The 17094-nt window shown below is 46.5% G+C and overlaps 2 protein-coding genes across 2 annotated transcripts; one reads left to right on the top strand and one right to left on the bottom strand.

Annotated features, from left to right (window-relative positions):
- Window positions 1–3933: 3933 nt before the first annotated feature.
- LOC100826334 (GDSL esterase/lipase At2g31550) lies at window positions 3934–5440 on the bottom strand. Its single transcript, XM_003566113.2, has 3 exons — window positions 4724–5440; window positions 4344–4614; window positions 3934–4249 (listed from the first exon to the last, which is right to left on the bottom strand). Exons 1-3 carry the CDS (start codon window positions 5417–5419, stop codon window positions 4047–4049), a joined length of 1170 nt encoding a protein of 389 aa, XP_003566161.1. The 5' UTR covers window positions 5420–5440; the 3' UTR covers window positions 3934–4046.
- Window positions 5441–8071: 2631 nt separating this feature from the next.
- Window positions 8072–16599, top strand: LOC100826022 (UTP--glucose-1-phosphate uridylyltransferase 3, chloroplastic). Its single transcript, XM_003566112.4, has 17 exons — window positions 8072–8888; window positions 9137–9296; window positions 9434–9583; window positions 10029–10190; window positions 10306–10478; window positions 10569–10635; window positions 10826–10992; window positions 11517–11675; window positions 12645–12736; window positions 12836–12930; window positions 13443–13520; window positions 14252–14347; window positions 15026–15100; window positions 15176–15267; window positions 15350–15512; window positions 15586–15646; window positions 16192–16599. The coding sequence occupies exons 1-17, from the start codon at window positions 8194–8196 to the stop codon at window positions 16302–16304; spliced, it is 2598 nt and encodes an 865-aa protein (XP_003566160.2). The 5' UTR covers window positions 8072–8193; the 3' UTR covers window positions 16305–16599.
- The last annotated feature ends 495 nt before the right edge of the window (window positions 16600–17094 follow it).

Raw genomic sequence — 17094 nt, 5'->3', positions numbered from 1 at the left:
GAACCTCTATGTACCTTGGACTTGAAACATCAATCATGAGCTCCACTGCTTCTTCTTTGACATCACATGACTCCACCTGCAACAGTAGTTCTTCCTTTTCATTAACAGTCAATGCTCTCGCGAAAAATAAGTTCCTCCACACTCACGCCTTGTGCTCCTAACTTTTCGGAGTATCCGCTCAACACCATCACACACCGATCATAAAATCAACATATTTGACAACACCGATGTATCGTCACCCTGGTTCCCTCTTCCTTGATTTATGTGAAAATTGAACAACTCGCATGTTAGGTGCCAGAGTTACCTGAACTCATTATCCTCGCTATCATTGACTGCCCGCATGAAACTTGAAGGAATGTCGCCGTCGCCCTTGAGTTACCTCGAGTCAAATTCACAGTTTTCTCATCCTTTTCGGATAGTCTTCTACATGTACCACGGCTATAGCACTTCGCCTCCTTCTGCATCCCATCGCCTGCACTTTGCCATGTGCATCGAACATCACAGAATATACGGCCATGTGCTCTCTAAGCCTTTGACAATTCAGACTTTCCGAAAATACACTTTCTCAGATTTCCCATGGTCGACTCTTGTCCATCACCATCCCGATAGACCCAGTCATCAACTTGAACCTGGTATTCGCCAACACTGCTTCAGCACCCCTGCACACATGTCAAACCATTGTCTGACCGCATATGCCCTGGTCTGTTGCCGTGTCTCGTGCTTAGCGCACACCTCGCCGCTATTACCGCGTCGAGCATCCGCAATCTTGGCCAAGATCTACCGGGTAGTTAACCCACACCATCTTGGACCTCACTGCAGATCCATCAGCCATACCCGACCGATGCCGAGTTCCACGTCTCCTTCCAGACCCTGAGCTCCAGCCTGGATCCACGTGCCTCTCGCCTTTCCCGCTGATATAAGCTCCGACTCTCCGCTAGCTTACACCGTAGCCTCCCCATCAGCTTGAGTGGAATCTTCCGTGAGACCCCAACTCCCCTTCAACATGACTCCTTGGTAGATGACCAGTCCACCCTGCACCCTGCCGACTTCAAGATCTCATGTGCACATCATCTTGAACCAGCCTGCGCACTGCATCTCGAAGCACGCACCCCTCAGGCATGCGCCACGTGTTGCCACGTCACAGAATTCGGACACCATCAGCCCTCACGCTCCTATGTCGTTGTCGCCGATTTCACCGTCCTTTTCTGTTCCGACAGACATCCCTGTCGATCCGCCAGACTATCTAGTCCCGCCCAGCCGAACTTGTTCGACTGCAACCGTGCTCCACCTTGCGCAGTATCAGCCCAACACCAAGTGTATTGCTCGATGCCTTGTAGACACACGATCCTCACTACTCGCTTCAGGCTACTCCAAGCCTTATATGCGCGTCCTCTTTGGTCGACTGAAGCCACACTGCACGCACCAAATGTCATGTCAAAACTCCTGACAATCCAACACTAGTCTGCTCTTTAGAGAAACTCTTGAGATCGCTTCACCTCCGTATGAGATCCCTTTTTCCTTCCCGCAGAACACCACGCTTGAAAAATTACGATCCGCAAAGATGAACTTAATCTCCAGCCGTCTCTGGTCTGCACCTGGCTTTTCCGTGTTTTCCGTGGCTCGCCTTGCTTCACCGGACGCCTTCCTTAGCCTCGAGTTGCCCTGCCCTTGTACTCTTCGTGTCCCGCTCGGACTGCCTCTGCTCTGAAAACTCACGTGCGCCTGCATCAAGCCAACAGCCGGCCTGCCTAAACCAACCTGACATTGGTCCACTCCCGGCCGCTGCATGCAAGCAAGCAAGCACTTTTCCTTTTCTTTGAATCCGAGCCCAACACTAGTACGATTTGGCAATCCGGCTGCTACTCCACGTCCACCTACGTGAATTGAAATTAAATAGGCCTCTGTACCATCACGTGGCCTAGCCTAATGCATGCAGAATTTTGCTTCCTTTTTGAAATCAAATAGGTGCGCTGCAGCTCTCCTGTCTGCCGCACGCACGCCCTTGCACCCGCTCCGGCTGCCTGCTCGCTCGCGCGCGCCGCTGCCGCGACCGATTTCCCTCGCACGCGTTGCGCTTGGCCTAATACCGAGCCTCTGTGCACGTCGAAATCTTGCAGATCCAATCCTGTTTCAACAGCCACTGAGTCGGCCCGATCAACACGTCTCGTCGATTCTTGCCCAACTGTAGCCTATCGAACGGTCCAGGCTGTCTGTCCGAAGTGTCTGACACCACCGATCGGATTTTTGATCGCCGCCATGCTCCACCTTGCGCCGAACCGGAAGTTTCCGGCACCCGTCGAGCATGATCCTCGCACCTCTAACAAGATCTTCCGCATCCCCTCAACCTCGCTCTGATACCACTTGTTACGAAATCCGGCGGATGCACGATCAAGAATGACACCAAAGCACGATATTTGTTAACGAGGTTCGTTGAAAGTCCCCGGGACATGACTACGGGCGCTCCTCTCCCATAATACCGCAGCACCGGCCACCCTGGGCGCCGGCACAAACCGCCGGCTTCCCCTGCGAGCCTATTGCTATTATGTTGGCATAGTCTCTTTGGGCTATCCCACGGTGCCTTTATATATTAGGCCCGGGTTACACGTGTTCGACTCCAACACCTAACCCTCCGCTAATTCCAAGTCTAACTGTAACCTACTCGTACACATATTCTATACATATCTCAACATGTGAGAAAAGGTCGAAACATCAACATGTTTTCAACTCTTGCGAGAAATCTTATTTGGGGCCGGCCCCGGATATCCTCTGGTTTACCCCTCATACAGTATTGGACATGGATAAATTGATGATCGATTAAACGAATTGGCTGGCTGACATAGGTGGTTAATGTTACCGGTAACTACACTCACAAAAAAATAATGTTACTGATAACTACGAAGTCATGAAAAATCAATCTGTTGCTTGTGAGCTGTGACTAGAAGATGACTCTTCTTTTCGAATAACCACAGTAAATTAACTCTTCTCGATATATACGACGACGCACATCTTCGACCGAACTGGAAGTGACCAATCAGTTATTATAGTAGACAGTTTCTACCGTACCCAAATACTCCTTTAGGACCAGACGGAGTATTAAGGAAGGGTATTAGGGACTTTTCACATTAAGTAAAAAAATAAAACCACGATTAATTTGTTCAATCGATTCCTTTGCTATGCCTGCGCCGCCGTCCCCGTTCGACCGGCCTCCTTGCAGCGCGGCGCTGCCCTCCTCCGTCCTCCTCACAGAGGACCGACGATGTCCTCCTGGAGCGGCGCCGCCGCTCTCCTCGCCGCGATGTCCTCCGCCGGCGGCCGCGGGCACCTAGCAGGTGCAGCACCACGTCTCATCTTCTTGCCAAAGGAACTAGGGGCGTTGAGGGCCTTGGGCGGCAGCTGGGAGGAGCGCGCGTCGGGTACTCGGGTGGGTAGGAGAGTGGGGTGGGGCTGGGCGGTGGCCGCTGGGGAGGCGTTGCAGTTTGACGACCGTTCATGGGGCAGAGGCGGGCCGGCCATAGGAGGACAAGGAGAAGGCACTGCAGTTTGCCATCCCGACATCGGATGCGGGCTTCGCCAGTGGGGGTGTTGAGGGGATGAGAGCAGAACGCGCATACGAGGGGGCGGCACCGGATGCCGCGGCGGAGAGAGCTCTGGGAGGCGATCTAGCGACGGCAGAGGGAGCTCGTGTGCGCGGACGACAGATGAACAGTCGAGCCGACGATCTTTGTCCTTCGCTGCGTGTTGCAGGATTACCAGTTTACCCCGGCTTTCTGATACTCCGTTAGTTTTGGGTTGATACTCCACGCATCTAAATTGGAGTAACGAGGAGTATCAACAAATCTCAGCTCTTAGATCAAAGCAAATGGATGGTCCAAAATAATTATGTGGTACCGTAGAAGAGCTCTAGTAGTAGTAATATAGTAATCCTTTATATAATAATAACCACCTAATCAACGAACTTCGGTATGTACACGGAACGAGCTTCACATTGTGCTGGTTCTTGGTACAATTTCGCACCTATAATATAGACTAGTTTCAAAAAAAAACTTCTATATTCTATTGTTAGTGAACTGCGAAATATGGTTCTTGATGATCTGGTCGGCGATGGCCTTGTAGGTGGCTTGCGTCGGGTGGACGGAGTCGAAGAACATGAACTGCGACGGCGACTTGCACTGCGGCAGGAAGCTGGTGCACAGCGCCCCCATCTCCAGCATCCCCGTCCCGCAGCACCCCTGCTCCACGTTCGTGAAACCTGCAACCACACGCATATATCAAGTAAATACTCAGCACATGCATCCATGAGACCATGATCGATCTAGATGCATCTAATAAGATTTTCAACGTACCGTATTTCGTTGGATTGGTGACCATGTCCTTGAGCGGGGTGTAGATGTCAACGTAGTTGAAGCTGGCGCCGGGCGATTCGGCCTCCAGCGCTACCAGCATCTTCTGGAGCTTAGCGTTGTACCTCTGCGTCTCCTGGTTCTGCAGCTCGAAGCAGCCCTTCCCGGACGACAGCGGCGGCTGCATCCCCCTCAGGCTCTTCTGCACCGGCAAGCACCCCACCGGCGGCATCCCCGCCACGATGAACCTCCTAGCTCCCAGCTTGTACAGGCTCTGCATCCGCATCCACATCATTTAACATAGATCCATCGAGGCAATCCAAAGAAGAAGAGTATACGATGACAATAAGTCTATATAAAAGTCGATCTGGTTGATTAATTACCTGGATGTAAGATTGGTAAGCGCTGATGAGGTAGTCATGGTAGCCGTCGATGATGGGGAAGTTGAGGAGGCGGAAGGGCATGAGGTAGTAGTTGGTGGTGACATCGTTGGTCCCGGCCGACAGTATGAACAATGACTTGCCGGCGACGTCGGAGGCCTTGGGCTCGCCGATCCGGGACATGAGCTGCTGGAAGTCGGCGATCTGGGACGAGAAGGTGGATACCATGGCGTTGCGCGCGGTGAGGTCGTCGAGCCCGGACCCGCCGGACGCGAAGCTGACCCCCGTGGTGGCGTTCTCGTGGGTGAGCCCCGGCGCGTGGTACGCCGGGAGCAGGTCCTTGATGCCGAGCGCCGACACGATGTAGTCCGTGATGAGCTTGCCGTCCGAGAAGCGGCCCGTGGGGACTGCCCCCGGGAAGTCCCGGCCGTAGGGCGCGTGGTCGGCGCGGACGAGCGTCGTGAACCGGTTGTTGTTGCCCGGGTCCAGCGTCGAGTCGCCGAACGCGAACACCGCCGGGATGTCGCGCTCCTGGGGCGCCGGTTTCGTCGTCCCGGCGTCCGAAGCCGCCTGGGTGTGGTGCTTGGCGGTGGACGGCGGCGGCGACCTCGCTGCTGATGCTGCGGGGGAGGAGGAGGCGATGAGGAGGAGGGCGGCGAGGAAGATCGCGATGGCGGGTGCTAAACTTCTCGGCGCCATTGCTGCTACGTAGACGATAGATCTACGTGGGTCGATTGATTGTTGTTGCATAGGGGGCTCGAGACTTTATATATGGGGGGATTAAGGAAGGTCGGTACGGAGTATGTACGAGATTAAATAGAGTTTTAATCGGCTACGGTTAATTGTTGGGCTGTTTGTGTTCGTGTTAATTATATCTCAACAAAGATGAACGAGGTCGTTATGTATCCGTGTTCGTGTTACTCAAAAAGGCGCGAGGTTTTTAAGTATTTGGTTCAAGTGTCCGGAACAGACACGCTTGTAGTTTCACCGGGTATCTTTCGTTTAGGTTTCTGAACGGACTTCTGCTTGTATAGTACCGTACCTTATACTAACATCTTGGGGCCACCCGTCAGCAACAAAAGGACGAGTTGGCGTTGTGCTCTTTTTTCAGAAAACCTCCTAGCGGATTTCTATCGGGCCTACCGTAGATGCACCTTTATATTATGGGCCGCCGAAAAACCTTTGACAAAGCAAAAATCTATGGCAAAGGCTGTAGACGGCCCTTGGCAAAGACAGGCCTCCGGCAAAGGATATCGAAGGCCCACCGCAAAGACAACCTGCACATGAGCTGGCTCACGTCGGTTAACGGTGCAAAAAAAAGGCCGTTTCCTTGTCAAAGACCTGGCCTTCGGCAAAGGCATTGCAAATTCAAATTCAGCTGTCGCGCCTCAAGAATATAAAGAAGTAAAACTTTTTGCTGAAGGCCCGACCTTCGCCAAAGAGGCCCTTAAGCGTGAGGGCCGGCCTCAGCAAACGCCACAGCTACTTGCGTTGGCCAGGGTGGGACATTAAGTCCCATCTCGCTAGTTCAAGGAAGGGTCGACCAACGTAAAAGGGTTCCGCCCCTTTCCCTATTGATTTTCGATTAGTTACAAATGCCGGTATGCTCTCTCTCGTCTGGCCTGTGGGCCCAGTGACTGCTCACTCTAATCTGTTGGCCCAGTTATCGTCTCTGTACACTGCCAGGTGGGCCTGGTCTGGTTGCGGCTTCCCTGTCAAACTGAGTAAATTGCAAAGAACCACCACATTTGAGGTAGTTGTTATGAAAACCACTGATTTTGCTAATTTTCGCGCAGAACCACCGCGATTCAGTGAAGTTGTTGCACATAGCACTGATTCCGTCGATTACGACGTATAAGCACCTGCACGTTTCTGACCGACCGGACCCACATGTCAGGTTGACCGCACCGGAGCTGACGTTAACGCCGTTTGGATTACTCCCTCTCTCTCTTCTTTGTCTCCAGTGAGCCGCGTGGTCCAGCGCGAGCACCACTCCAAGACACCGTACGCGGCGACAGCGGGCCAGCAGCAGCGGCTAGCTCCACGCCCGCTTCTCTTCCTCCTGCTGTCTCTCTTCTCCCGCAACCAAGCAGCGGCGGCGGGGCGCGGGGCAGGAGGCGTCGGCGCGCGGTGCTGCAGTGGTAGGGCGCTGTGGAACAGGGCAGAGGAATCACCAATGGCGCAGGCCTGAGGAGGAGGCGGAGGACGGCGAGGGAGGCAGAGGAAGCGGAACGGCGAGCGAAATGAGGTCCCGCAGCGGCAGCGGCAGCGTGAGATCCGGGCCGCGCCACGCTCGTCCCGGGGCCCGGCTACTGCGGCAGCGCGTTCGGAGAAGACGACGAGGAAGGCCGCTGCGGAGCCTCGTCCTCGTGGAACCGCCCGGTGTCGCAGATGCGCTCGAACAGCTCGCTGCCGGCCGCGTACTCCATGACGCATTCACGATGCCCAGGCGCGCCGCCTGCTTTCTCTCTCGATCGATCAAAGGATATTAGTTAATCTAACAACATGCACAGACCTTGCTGGCTAGGAACCAACCGAGGATTCAGAGCAGAGCAAGAAGAAGAGAAGGAGGAGATAAACTGAAAGGAGATAACGGACGGCGCTAACTCTGTCTCGGCCCGGTCAACCTGAAATGTGGTCCCGGTCGGTCAGAAACGTGCTTATACGTCGCAATCGACTAAATCAGCGTCATGTGCAACAACTTCACTGAATCGTGGTGGTTATGCACGAAAATTAACAAAACTGGTGGTTTTCGTGACAACTGTCTGAAATGTAGTGGTTCTGCGCAATTTGCTCTATCAAACTGAGCAGGCAATTTTTTATATATTTTTTGGCCCTTTGTTGAAGGCCCTGATATAAAGCCTTCGGTAAAAGAGTTTTTTTTTCTTTCTTCGTTTGGCTCAATGCCATGAAAACATGTGTGACGTGTCAAGTTAGTTAAAAAGTCGTGTAAGGACATACTCTCTCCGACCGAAAATAAGTAAACTAAATGACTCGGATTTGTATATTTTCCTATGGAGGGAGTAATTTATACAGTTATGTATAACTGAAAATGTAAATCAGACCAAATTTGAGTTTACGGGCCATCCAGCCGCTAACCCACGTTTAGGAGTGGGTAAAAATGAGGCTTCTTTCTTTTCTTTTACGAGGGAAATGATGCTTCTTTCCTTGCCCATTCAGAGATTAAAAATACCGTGCCACAAACATGGCTTGAATTGCACCAAGCCCAAAACCATTCAGCCCAAAGAGACATAGACCCACCAAAAAAGAATCTGAGAAACATGTTGCACGCCGGCGACGCGCCGAGCGGAATATACTCCGCGACCTCCTTCCCCGTGTCTCGGCCGCGCCCGCATACCGTATCGCCCGAGGGCATATCCCCCTCCCGTTTCGCTCTCACCGTGGAGCTTCTCTTATCTCCCCTCTCGCTCTCTCGCCTCTCCGCTCCACGGACCACTCCTCCCACTGGACGCATGGACTCTCGCCCAGCGCTTCCTCCCCACCTCCGCCTCCTCTCACCGCGCCTCCCGCCTCTCTGCCCCGCTCGATGCCGCCGCGGCCAGATCAGCCGCCTGCTCTCCGCGCTCCCTTCCCCGTCTCCGTCCCCCACCCCGCACTCGCGCTCGCAGCAGCAGCGCGCCTCCACCGCGTCGCTCGAGCACGCGCCCGGCCCCTCCTCCCTCGAGCAGCAACAGCAGCAGCGTCCCCGCGGCGGACCGGCGCTCGCGGCGGAGGTCGCGCGCCTCGCCGCGGCCCGCGAGCGCCTCCGCGCGGCGCGCTCCCTCGACGACAAGCTCCGCGCGCTCGACGCCGAGCCCCACGTTGCGGGTTTCTTCAGCGAGGCGACGAGGGGCGGCGTTATGGGTGTTCTCAAGCCCCGCGAGGTGTACCTGCTCAAATGCCTCGTCGCGGCAGGCCAGGATCACGTGCTCGGCATGGAGCTCGACTGGGCCGGCGGCAGCTACGAACGCCACCGCAACGGGGGCGGTGGTGGTGGGAGTGCTCTGCGAGAGGCGCTGTATAGCTTGGCCGGTTTGGTCGGGAAGTGGAGCTCCGAGGGAGTGGTGGGTGACCAGGCGACGAGCGGCGAGATGGAGCTGCTCCGACAGCTCCTCAAGTTTCTCGGAGACATCGAGGAATTCTACGACTGCATTGGAGGCATCATCGGGTGAGCATTGCTTGTTTTGTCTCAACCGTTACTCCGTTAGAGCTGGAAACCCAGTACACGCACACGTGGCAAAAGGTGCCAAATGTGGTCGCTACTTAAATTTGAAGCTATTAACTGCCAACTGGCAAAGTAAACCGATTTCCTGATTGCCATCTACTCTGGTGTCAGTAGTGAACACTTCCGTTCGAACCACTTTACTTAGCTTTGACCTTGGTATTTGAAATATTATTGACATTGCTTCACTCCAGCTATCAAATTATGGCATTGGAGCTGCTTTCAGCCTCGAAGTCGAAGGAGAGTAAGCACCGGCATAGCAAAGACAAGTTTGTCGACTTCCATGTTCCCAGTGGAGTTAATCTATTGGAGGATACAGAATATGCATCTCAAGCTGCTCTATGGGGAATCGAGGTTATTCCGTGTGCTACATTAACTGAGTTTTATGACAAAGAGAACATTTGTGTCTTCTGTGATGCCACATCAACTAAGATTTATGTCAAACACATTTACCTGCTCTTGGAGGCAAACTGAAACATGACTGTTTCTAGGGATTGCCAGAATTAGGTGAAATTTATCCAATTGGTGGTGCCGGCGATCGTCTTGGTTTAGTGGACTCGGATACCGGTGAATCCCTTCCTGCCGCTTTGCTTCCTTACTGTGGGAGATCTCTGTTGGAAGGACTGATACGAGATCTGCAGGTACTTCCTTTCTTTAGGAAACAAGTAGTTCTGTTTCTTATACAGAACTTATCATTGGGTACACATTTGCTTAAAACAACACAATTATGTGTCATCGTCACACCCATAATATTTTATGAGGCTTGCTTCGGTGCACCCCCCTCAAGAAAATATCACAAATCCTAAAGCAAAAGCAGTTATTAATTAAAAGGATTAATCTGTACAGGTTTTCTCTTTAATTCCCAACCGTAATTCCTTTTTTCCCTTGCCCAAACCATGAAAGATGTAATTAGGGTTGTGTTTTTTTTCTGAAAAAAAAGCCATGGTTCTATGTCTGGACTCCAGAGGATATTCATACATGCATCACTTTACAAGTTCCACTATAAAAAGTGGAACTTGGGGGTCAAAAACAGAATTCACCCTATTTTATATGTATCATATGATGTGAAGCATCCTTGTTTGACAGGCTAGGGAGTTTCTCCATTTCAAGATCTTTGGGAAACAATGTATAACACCTGTGGCAATCATGACAAGCTCTGCGAAGAATAATCACGCGCATATAATTGAGATCTGTGAAAGACTTCAATGGTTTGGTAGAGGTCGTGAGAATTTTCGCTTGTTTGAACAGGTATACAATTAAAGACTTCTGGTAATATCTATACATTGCACTGTACCATCGCCAGTTACACACTCCATAGAGAAGTTCTGTAGAATTCCTACTAATTTGCATCATGGTTTTCTAGCCTTTGGTACCTGTAGTAAATGCCGAGGATGGTAAATGGCTAATCAGCAAATCACTTATCCCTGTGGGTAAACCCGGTGGTCATGGTGCTATTTGGAAACTTGCTTGCGATAGAGGTATATTTCAATGGCTTTATCGTCATGGCAGAAAAGGTGCAACTGTTCGTCAAGTCAGGTTGTCTGAATTATGTATATGTTTTTTCTCTGTTGTGTTAAACGAATTATTTGGAAAGAGGGGTAACTGTGGAACCCTTGTGATTTTCAGCAATGTTGTTGCTGCAACTGATTTGACACTGATGGCACTGGCAGGAATAGGCCTGCGTCATAATAAGGTAACAAATTTAAAAATACAGTACAATATAAGTTTTTCGTAGGGAGATAATTTAATATTATTTTCCTTTGGGCTAATGGCTCAGATTACTTACTAATGTTAATCACAACTATGATTTCTATTTTGCACCTTAAATTTGGATTCTTGAATTGTTCTTTTACCATTGCATACTCTGACATATCATACCTCAGAAATTAGGTTTTGCATCTTGTGAGCGAAGACCAGGTGCTACTGAAGGGGTGAATGTTCTTATTGAGAAAGAGAACTCGGATGGGCTATGGACATATGGTATTACTTGCATTGAGTACACTGAATTTGAAAAGTACGGCATACCAGAACCTACAGCGATTAATGGAAGGTAATACACAGAATATTTATTTTGATCATCCCGAACTTCATGGCCCAATTTCAGGCCTTTATTCTGCTCTTGATACCTTACCCATTCTCTAATGCTAATCATGTTGGGATATTTATCTGATCCGAAAGCCTGTGATTTTTTTAAGGACAGTAAGCTGCACCGAAAGTTTTAATCTATTTCTTATATCTTATGAAGTTATTTCCAGGAGCCACTTTATGTTGATAAAATCATACGGGGAAGAGATCAGGAAAATATGAGTGGGTTGCTACAGTGTTACATTGGCTTTTGAATGGTTAAATGCAAGGCTTTGCTTACTATTATATATGTTTACATGTAACAATGGAAGAATTGCAATCATTTGTTAGATACTTAGATGTGATTTGGCTGCATATAGTTTCAAATATTTGCCTCAATTATTTCGGTTTTGGTTAGATACGGTGATGTTTTTACCTACCATTAAGATTATACAGTGTGTGCGTGCATGTTCTGTTGGTTGTTAAATGATCAATACTTTTGTAATTTAGTTTGCAGGCTAACTATCCAGCAAATACGAACATTCTATATGTTGATCTGCAAGCAGTGGAGGAAGTTGGATCGTGCAAAAATGCCAGTTCCTTACCAGGGATCGTACTGAATTTGAAAAAGTCAGTGTCTTATGTGGATCATCTGGGCTTTGAGTGTAGGTACTTGCTTTCCAGTAATCAACAACAGATTTCTCGCCTTTCTATTTTCCTAGTGTTAAGTTATCCGCACTTGCACTTTAACTTATGTCTTTCTTTTCCACAATTACAACTCCAAACATATTATTGCTGGCACAAAAATTTCAGTGGACGGCTAGAGAATTCCTAATATGTTTGCAATATCATTCATGTAGTGAAGGCTGGTCTGGTTATGTTATGCCATCTTAAACTCGTTGCATGTTACTTCGTATTGATGCAAAAAAGGCAGAGAACAATTGTATGACTGCAGCTGAGGCAGCTATGGTCAATCAATTTGGACCCTTTACTTCGATGCTGAAAGAAAACTGCACAAATCATACCATGTTGAATCATCTGTGCTTACTAATGGTTCGATGCAGAAATGCAGAGCAATCACTTTACTCTTTTGCTTTGGATTATGTGTACTTTCACTTTTATTGGAGTTTATAAGCATTTGCCTTAACTTTGATATTATTGAATCCGAGTCAGAGCAAAATAGTTCTTATTTTTTGTCATGACCATTTTGCCCAGTTTACACAGCGTCTCAAACGATGTTATCTTAGCAAGTATATTTTCATATCTATGTCATGGCCTGTTAAAACTACTGCTAGCATGAAGGCACTCAAAGACCCACCTTGACAAAAATCTAAGACTTCAGTGTTTTGATTCCATAGTTTTGAAGTTTATGCCACGATTTCTCAGATAATTAGGGACTACGTGTTATTATGATTGGATTCTTTTGCTGTAGATATGAATGTGCTTCTGAATTCTGATTTATGAGTTCATTGATGTGGATTTTAGTTATTTTAAATCTCATTTTGCTGAAAATTGAAGTACTGGTTGCTCCAATGCTTCTGTAAGATGGGGACAGGGTATAAATCGAAAGATATGCCAATTCCTGCTATATTTTGCTGGTGTAATATTTGTTGTTACTTCAATTTTTCTTTGTTGCAGTGCTGCTGGTGGCAGGCTAGAGTGCACGATGCAAAATATAGCAGATAATTTTGTGAACATGTATAGCTACAGGTGCAGCAAAGGAATAGAAAGTATGTAAGTAATTACATAGTTTCTTCCTGTATACTGTGTCTTTATCCAGATACTTTTTTTGCTTTTGTCTTGGGGTTAAGCAATCTCATGTTTAACAGGTGAGCTCGACACATTCATTGTGTACAATGAAAGGAAAAGAGTCACTTCATCAGCTAAAAGGAAGCTAAAATCAGAAGATAAATCATTGCACCAGGTTAATATATCATACTTTGTTATCCAATGAATAGATTCTCATGCTACTGGATCCATACTTTGTGTGTTTTCTGGAACTATTCTGGTGACAGACTGATCCTTATACTGATCGTGAAAATAAAAATTGACGGTGTTTAGTAGGTCAGTGTTTAGCAATATGTAGTTGCAACTTACACGCAAACAGTGTGATACGCTGATGTTAACATTATTGAATTGGCTGGGCTCGACTCTTATGCATGGCGCCGTTCTTATATACCCTATAATTGGTTCGGCCCATCTTATTCACAAACACATAAAAGAGCCTCCCCGTCAAAAAGAAAAACAGCTGACTGATCCAAATTTCTTCTGGACCCAAATTGTGTCCATAATTCCATTGAAACATTAACACGAGACGCTTCTGGCACTGCCAGTCTGCCACCTTTTTATGGCGTAGGTTCTAAAACTTATTGAGTAACCTTAATAGATGTAAATTTCCTGACTCGTATTTGACAAATAGCTTTGCTTGTTTGACAGACTCCAGAGGGTTCACTCCTTGACATTCTGCGTAATGCTCATGATCTCCTTTCTAGCTGTAGGATAGAGGTTCCCAAGGTAAATGTACTTCTGTGATTTGCTTTGTGATCTTATTTTCAAATGTAATATGAGTGGCATTCCATGTGGTATTATCTCACTTTAGGAATGCAGGACATATTGGTATTAGCTGTGGTTGATTGAGTTAAAAAACGATGTTGTTGGTTATTTACTGGACTGCCGGTTATACTTCGATCCAAAGTACTCTAGTATTTTGGCTGATCTTTTTGAGAGTAAAGTGCCTAGGCCATCTTTGAAAAAGTGCATTATCCAGTAAACCTGAAGATTTTGAATATCAAGCATTAACTTCTAATGTATACTCTGCCAAGTCATATCCATAATGGTGCAAAGCCATATTAGTCGTATTCAACTGGAATATTATATTCAGAAGAACGGTCCCAAATTTGTGTATTTTACATCTGGTTATCTGATTTACTTCTGTTGTAAGATAGAACAGTGCTAATAGTTTTTTTTTCGAGACCATGCAAGAGAGCTGCATGTTCTGATCTGTCATTATGAATGCACCTCTGTTAGCAGAAAAATATATATTTCAGATCTCATGAGATGTTTTGCTGAAACTTAAATGCATGCAAATATGACATGCTAATTGCTGTGTAACTTCCTATGTACCTTTAGATGCCATAATTATCAAATTATTTCCCAGTTATCTGGTCAAAGATAATATTGCTTACTTGCATTCTGACTGTCTTTCTCATGGCCTGAAGTATCTTTTATTCTTTTTCACTTATCAGGTCAAAGACAACAATGAGTACTTGCGTTCTGGGCTACCATTCCTCATATTTCTTCATCCTGCTTTAGGTCCATTTTGGGATATCATAAAGCAAAAGGTACATTACTTTAAAAGTAAATGGGTAAAATGGCTTTCATCTCTTCACTAACAGATTAGTCATTAGTTTCTCCACGTGAGATATTTTTTAGTCCACTGGCGAAGCACAGCTGAGAAAGGCGCACAATTGTTTTTCAGTGTCTCGGTGCCTAATTTTACCTGTACATAGCTTATAATCTCTTTCATGAATACTGAACAGAATGAGTTCGTATTGTGTGATAACACTTAACAGTTTTATTCAAATTTAGCTCTAGAATTATTGGTCAAAAGGTCAGTTGTTTCGGCCTGAAAACACATAGTTAGGCAGTTAGCTCAATATGTAGTTGCGACACACATGAAGTGAGAAATACTATGCTGCTGTTTGATGCTGTGGCATGTTATTCTTATCTGATGTGCACAAAAAAATGTTGAACATGACATATATGGATTTATTTGAATAGTTCACTGAAGAGGGGGGCAGTTTTGAAAAGTAGAGGGTGAGGAAGAGTTGTACAAGAAATTTAGAAAAGAAATGGTGCAGTGTGCTTGCCCATACAACATTGTGTGCAATGAACAAATCAGCCCTTATGGAATATCCTTCGTTCTACATGATTATCATGTTTAATTGTTGGTTCTTTCATTTTTCAAGTTACGCATTCTTTTAGTGGTCAGTTGGTTACTTAAATTTCCATATATGCAGTTTGTAGGTGGCTCCATCTCTAAAGGTTCAGAACTGCAAATAGAGGTGGCGGAATTTCTCTGGAAAAATGTTGAGGTAACCATCAAAATAGATGATTTAGCATGTATTACTCCATTATATGTCGAACTAAATTTGTTTCCAAAATTTTAGCTGGATGGAAGTCTTATTATTGTAGCTGATAACATTATGGGTTCAACCAAGAGGAACACTCATGGTGAACAAATACTGCACTATGGTGCCAGGTATCGTCCACTCAAAGCAGATGTTTTCTGTAAGCAGACCTCTATCCTGAGATAAAACTCTAAATTCCATGCTTGTTTAAAGGTCTGGGAGATGCAAGCTGCAAAATGTTAAAATTGTGAACGAAGGCATCAACTGGGGTTCTCCCAGTAATGTCTATTGGAAGCATGATGTTGAAAGATCAGAATCTTTGAAGATTATTCTTCATGGCAATGCAGAATTTGAGGCAAAAGATGTTCTCTTGAAGGTGCAATTATCGAGAGTGAAATTTGTGTCTCTCCTTTTTGTTTTTATTATTATCTGATTCCTTTTTCTACCAGGGCAACAATATGTTTGAAGTACCCGATGGTCATAGAATGTGCCTCATTCAGGACAAAGCAGGTTCGCTCGTTACCTGTGCCTTACTTTGGGTTGTGTGCGGTTCTACTGTGTTAGGTGAAGTGTTAGGTTTAGCCCCAAGGATCGATCACATGAAAAATCAGAAACATACAAGACAAAAATATTTGTCAAACGCACAACTCGTGCCTTTATTTTTCTTTTCCCTTTCTAGACAGTGTGTATGGACACAACTAAGGACCCAATACTACACGCACATGGACTAGTATTCTATTCCGATTCAAATTCAGCTAACTACTAATTCCTGGTACTAAATCGTGCATCATGCGGACACAACATACCTAGCCTCATACGGCAAGACTATTTTCTACAGGGAGAGGTAGTAAATTTATCCTAATTGGGACTGATTCTTTTTCAGAAAAGATTCATATATGTAGTGCATCCTCTCTATTTTTTCCTCGAGGTTCATAACGCATTAGACTAGTTGAGCTCAAAACCTAAATTTTATGCTTATATTATGATCTTTTGTTGCGGTTGTAACTTAAATCATGCATCTGATGTTCCTCGGTGAATTTCTCTTTGTCCATCAGGTTTTGCTGTTAAGTTAGATCCTATAAGCAATGAATCGATGGACAGCGGAACCTGGTATTGGCAATATAGGGTAGATGGTGCCCAAGTGAAGTTGAATATCGTAGACCTTTAAGGAGATAGTATCAGCTGTAGATTCTTGATTCATTGATTCCCGGCTAGGTAAATTATATGAAGAGCACGCATGCCTAATAGATTTGGTTAGATAAAGTCCAGCTTCTAGATGCTGTTGTAGAAGATAAAAGAGCCTACTTAGATTGTTGTACAGTGGACTGCATATTGAGGTCAACTATATTCAGCCTATTCACTTCAGTTTTCAAGGAGGGATGTACATACAAGATGTTTATTGATGTCGAGGAGAATACCCGTTCTCCCAAAGATCTGAAAGAACTTTGCTCCTAGTTGGCTCTCATCAGCGGTTGTCTGCATTAATCGATGCAGACGCTGGGGTCCCCTCCTTTTCGAATATTTTTGGCTCTCGTCATATCCCCTAAGGATTGGAATCCATTTGCATCTTGAAATTCAACATGCATAACACTAGAAAGGTACCCATCTGGACCTGATACTTTGTGTTCTTTCCGAGCTATCATTTGTATATGCCGATAGATAGAGTGCACATATGTTCATTGTAGCAGTTTTTTTAAGGAATGCTGGAGCATGGGCATGGCAGTATGGCACTGCGATGGTTCGTCTTGATGGCGTATTTGGAGGACCACACCCTATCAAAGTATGAACATGCATCTAGGTGACAGTTTGACTGATCTTTTCACTTATCCAAGTAAATGAAAGCTTGCATTTTCCGAGGTTTAGCTTAGGAGCCCCAAAGTAAACATTTGATTCATTACCTTTTTTCATATATTGATGACCTATATATGTGCAACCCAGTGCGCACTTCAGTTTTCAAT

Source organism: Brachypodium distachyon, chromosome 2 (genome assembly GCF_000005505.3).
Source record: "Brachypodium distachyon strain Bd21 chromosome 2, Brachypodium_distachyon_v3.0, whole genome shotgun sequence".
NCBI lineage: Eukaryota > Viridiplantae > Streptophyta > Magnoliopsida > Poales > Poaceae > Brachypodium > Brachypodium distachyon.
Note: the sequence above shows the minus strand (reverse complement) of the source record. Positions and strands in the feature narration are given on the sequence as shown.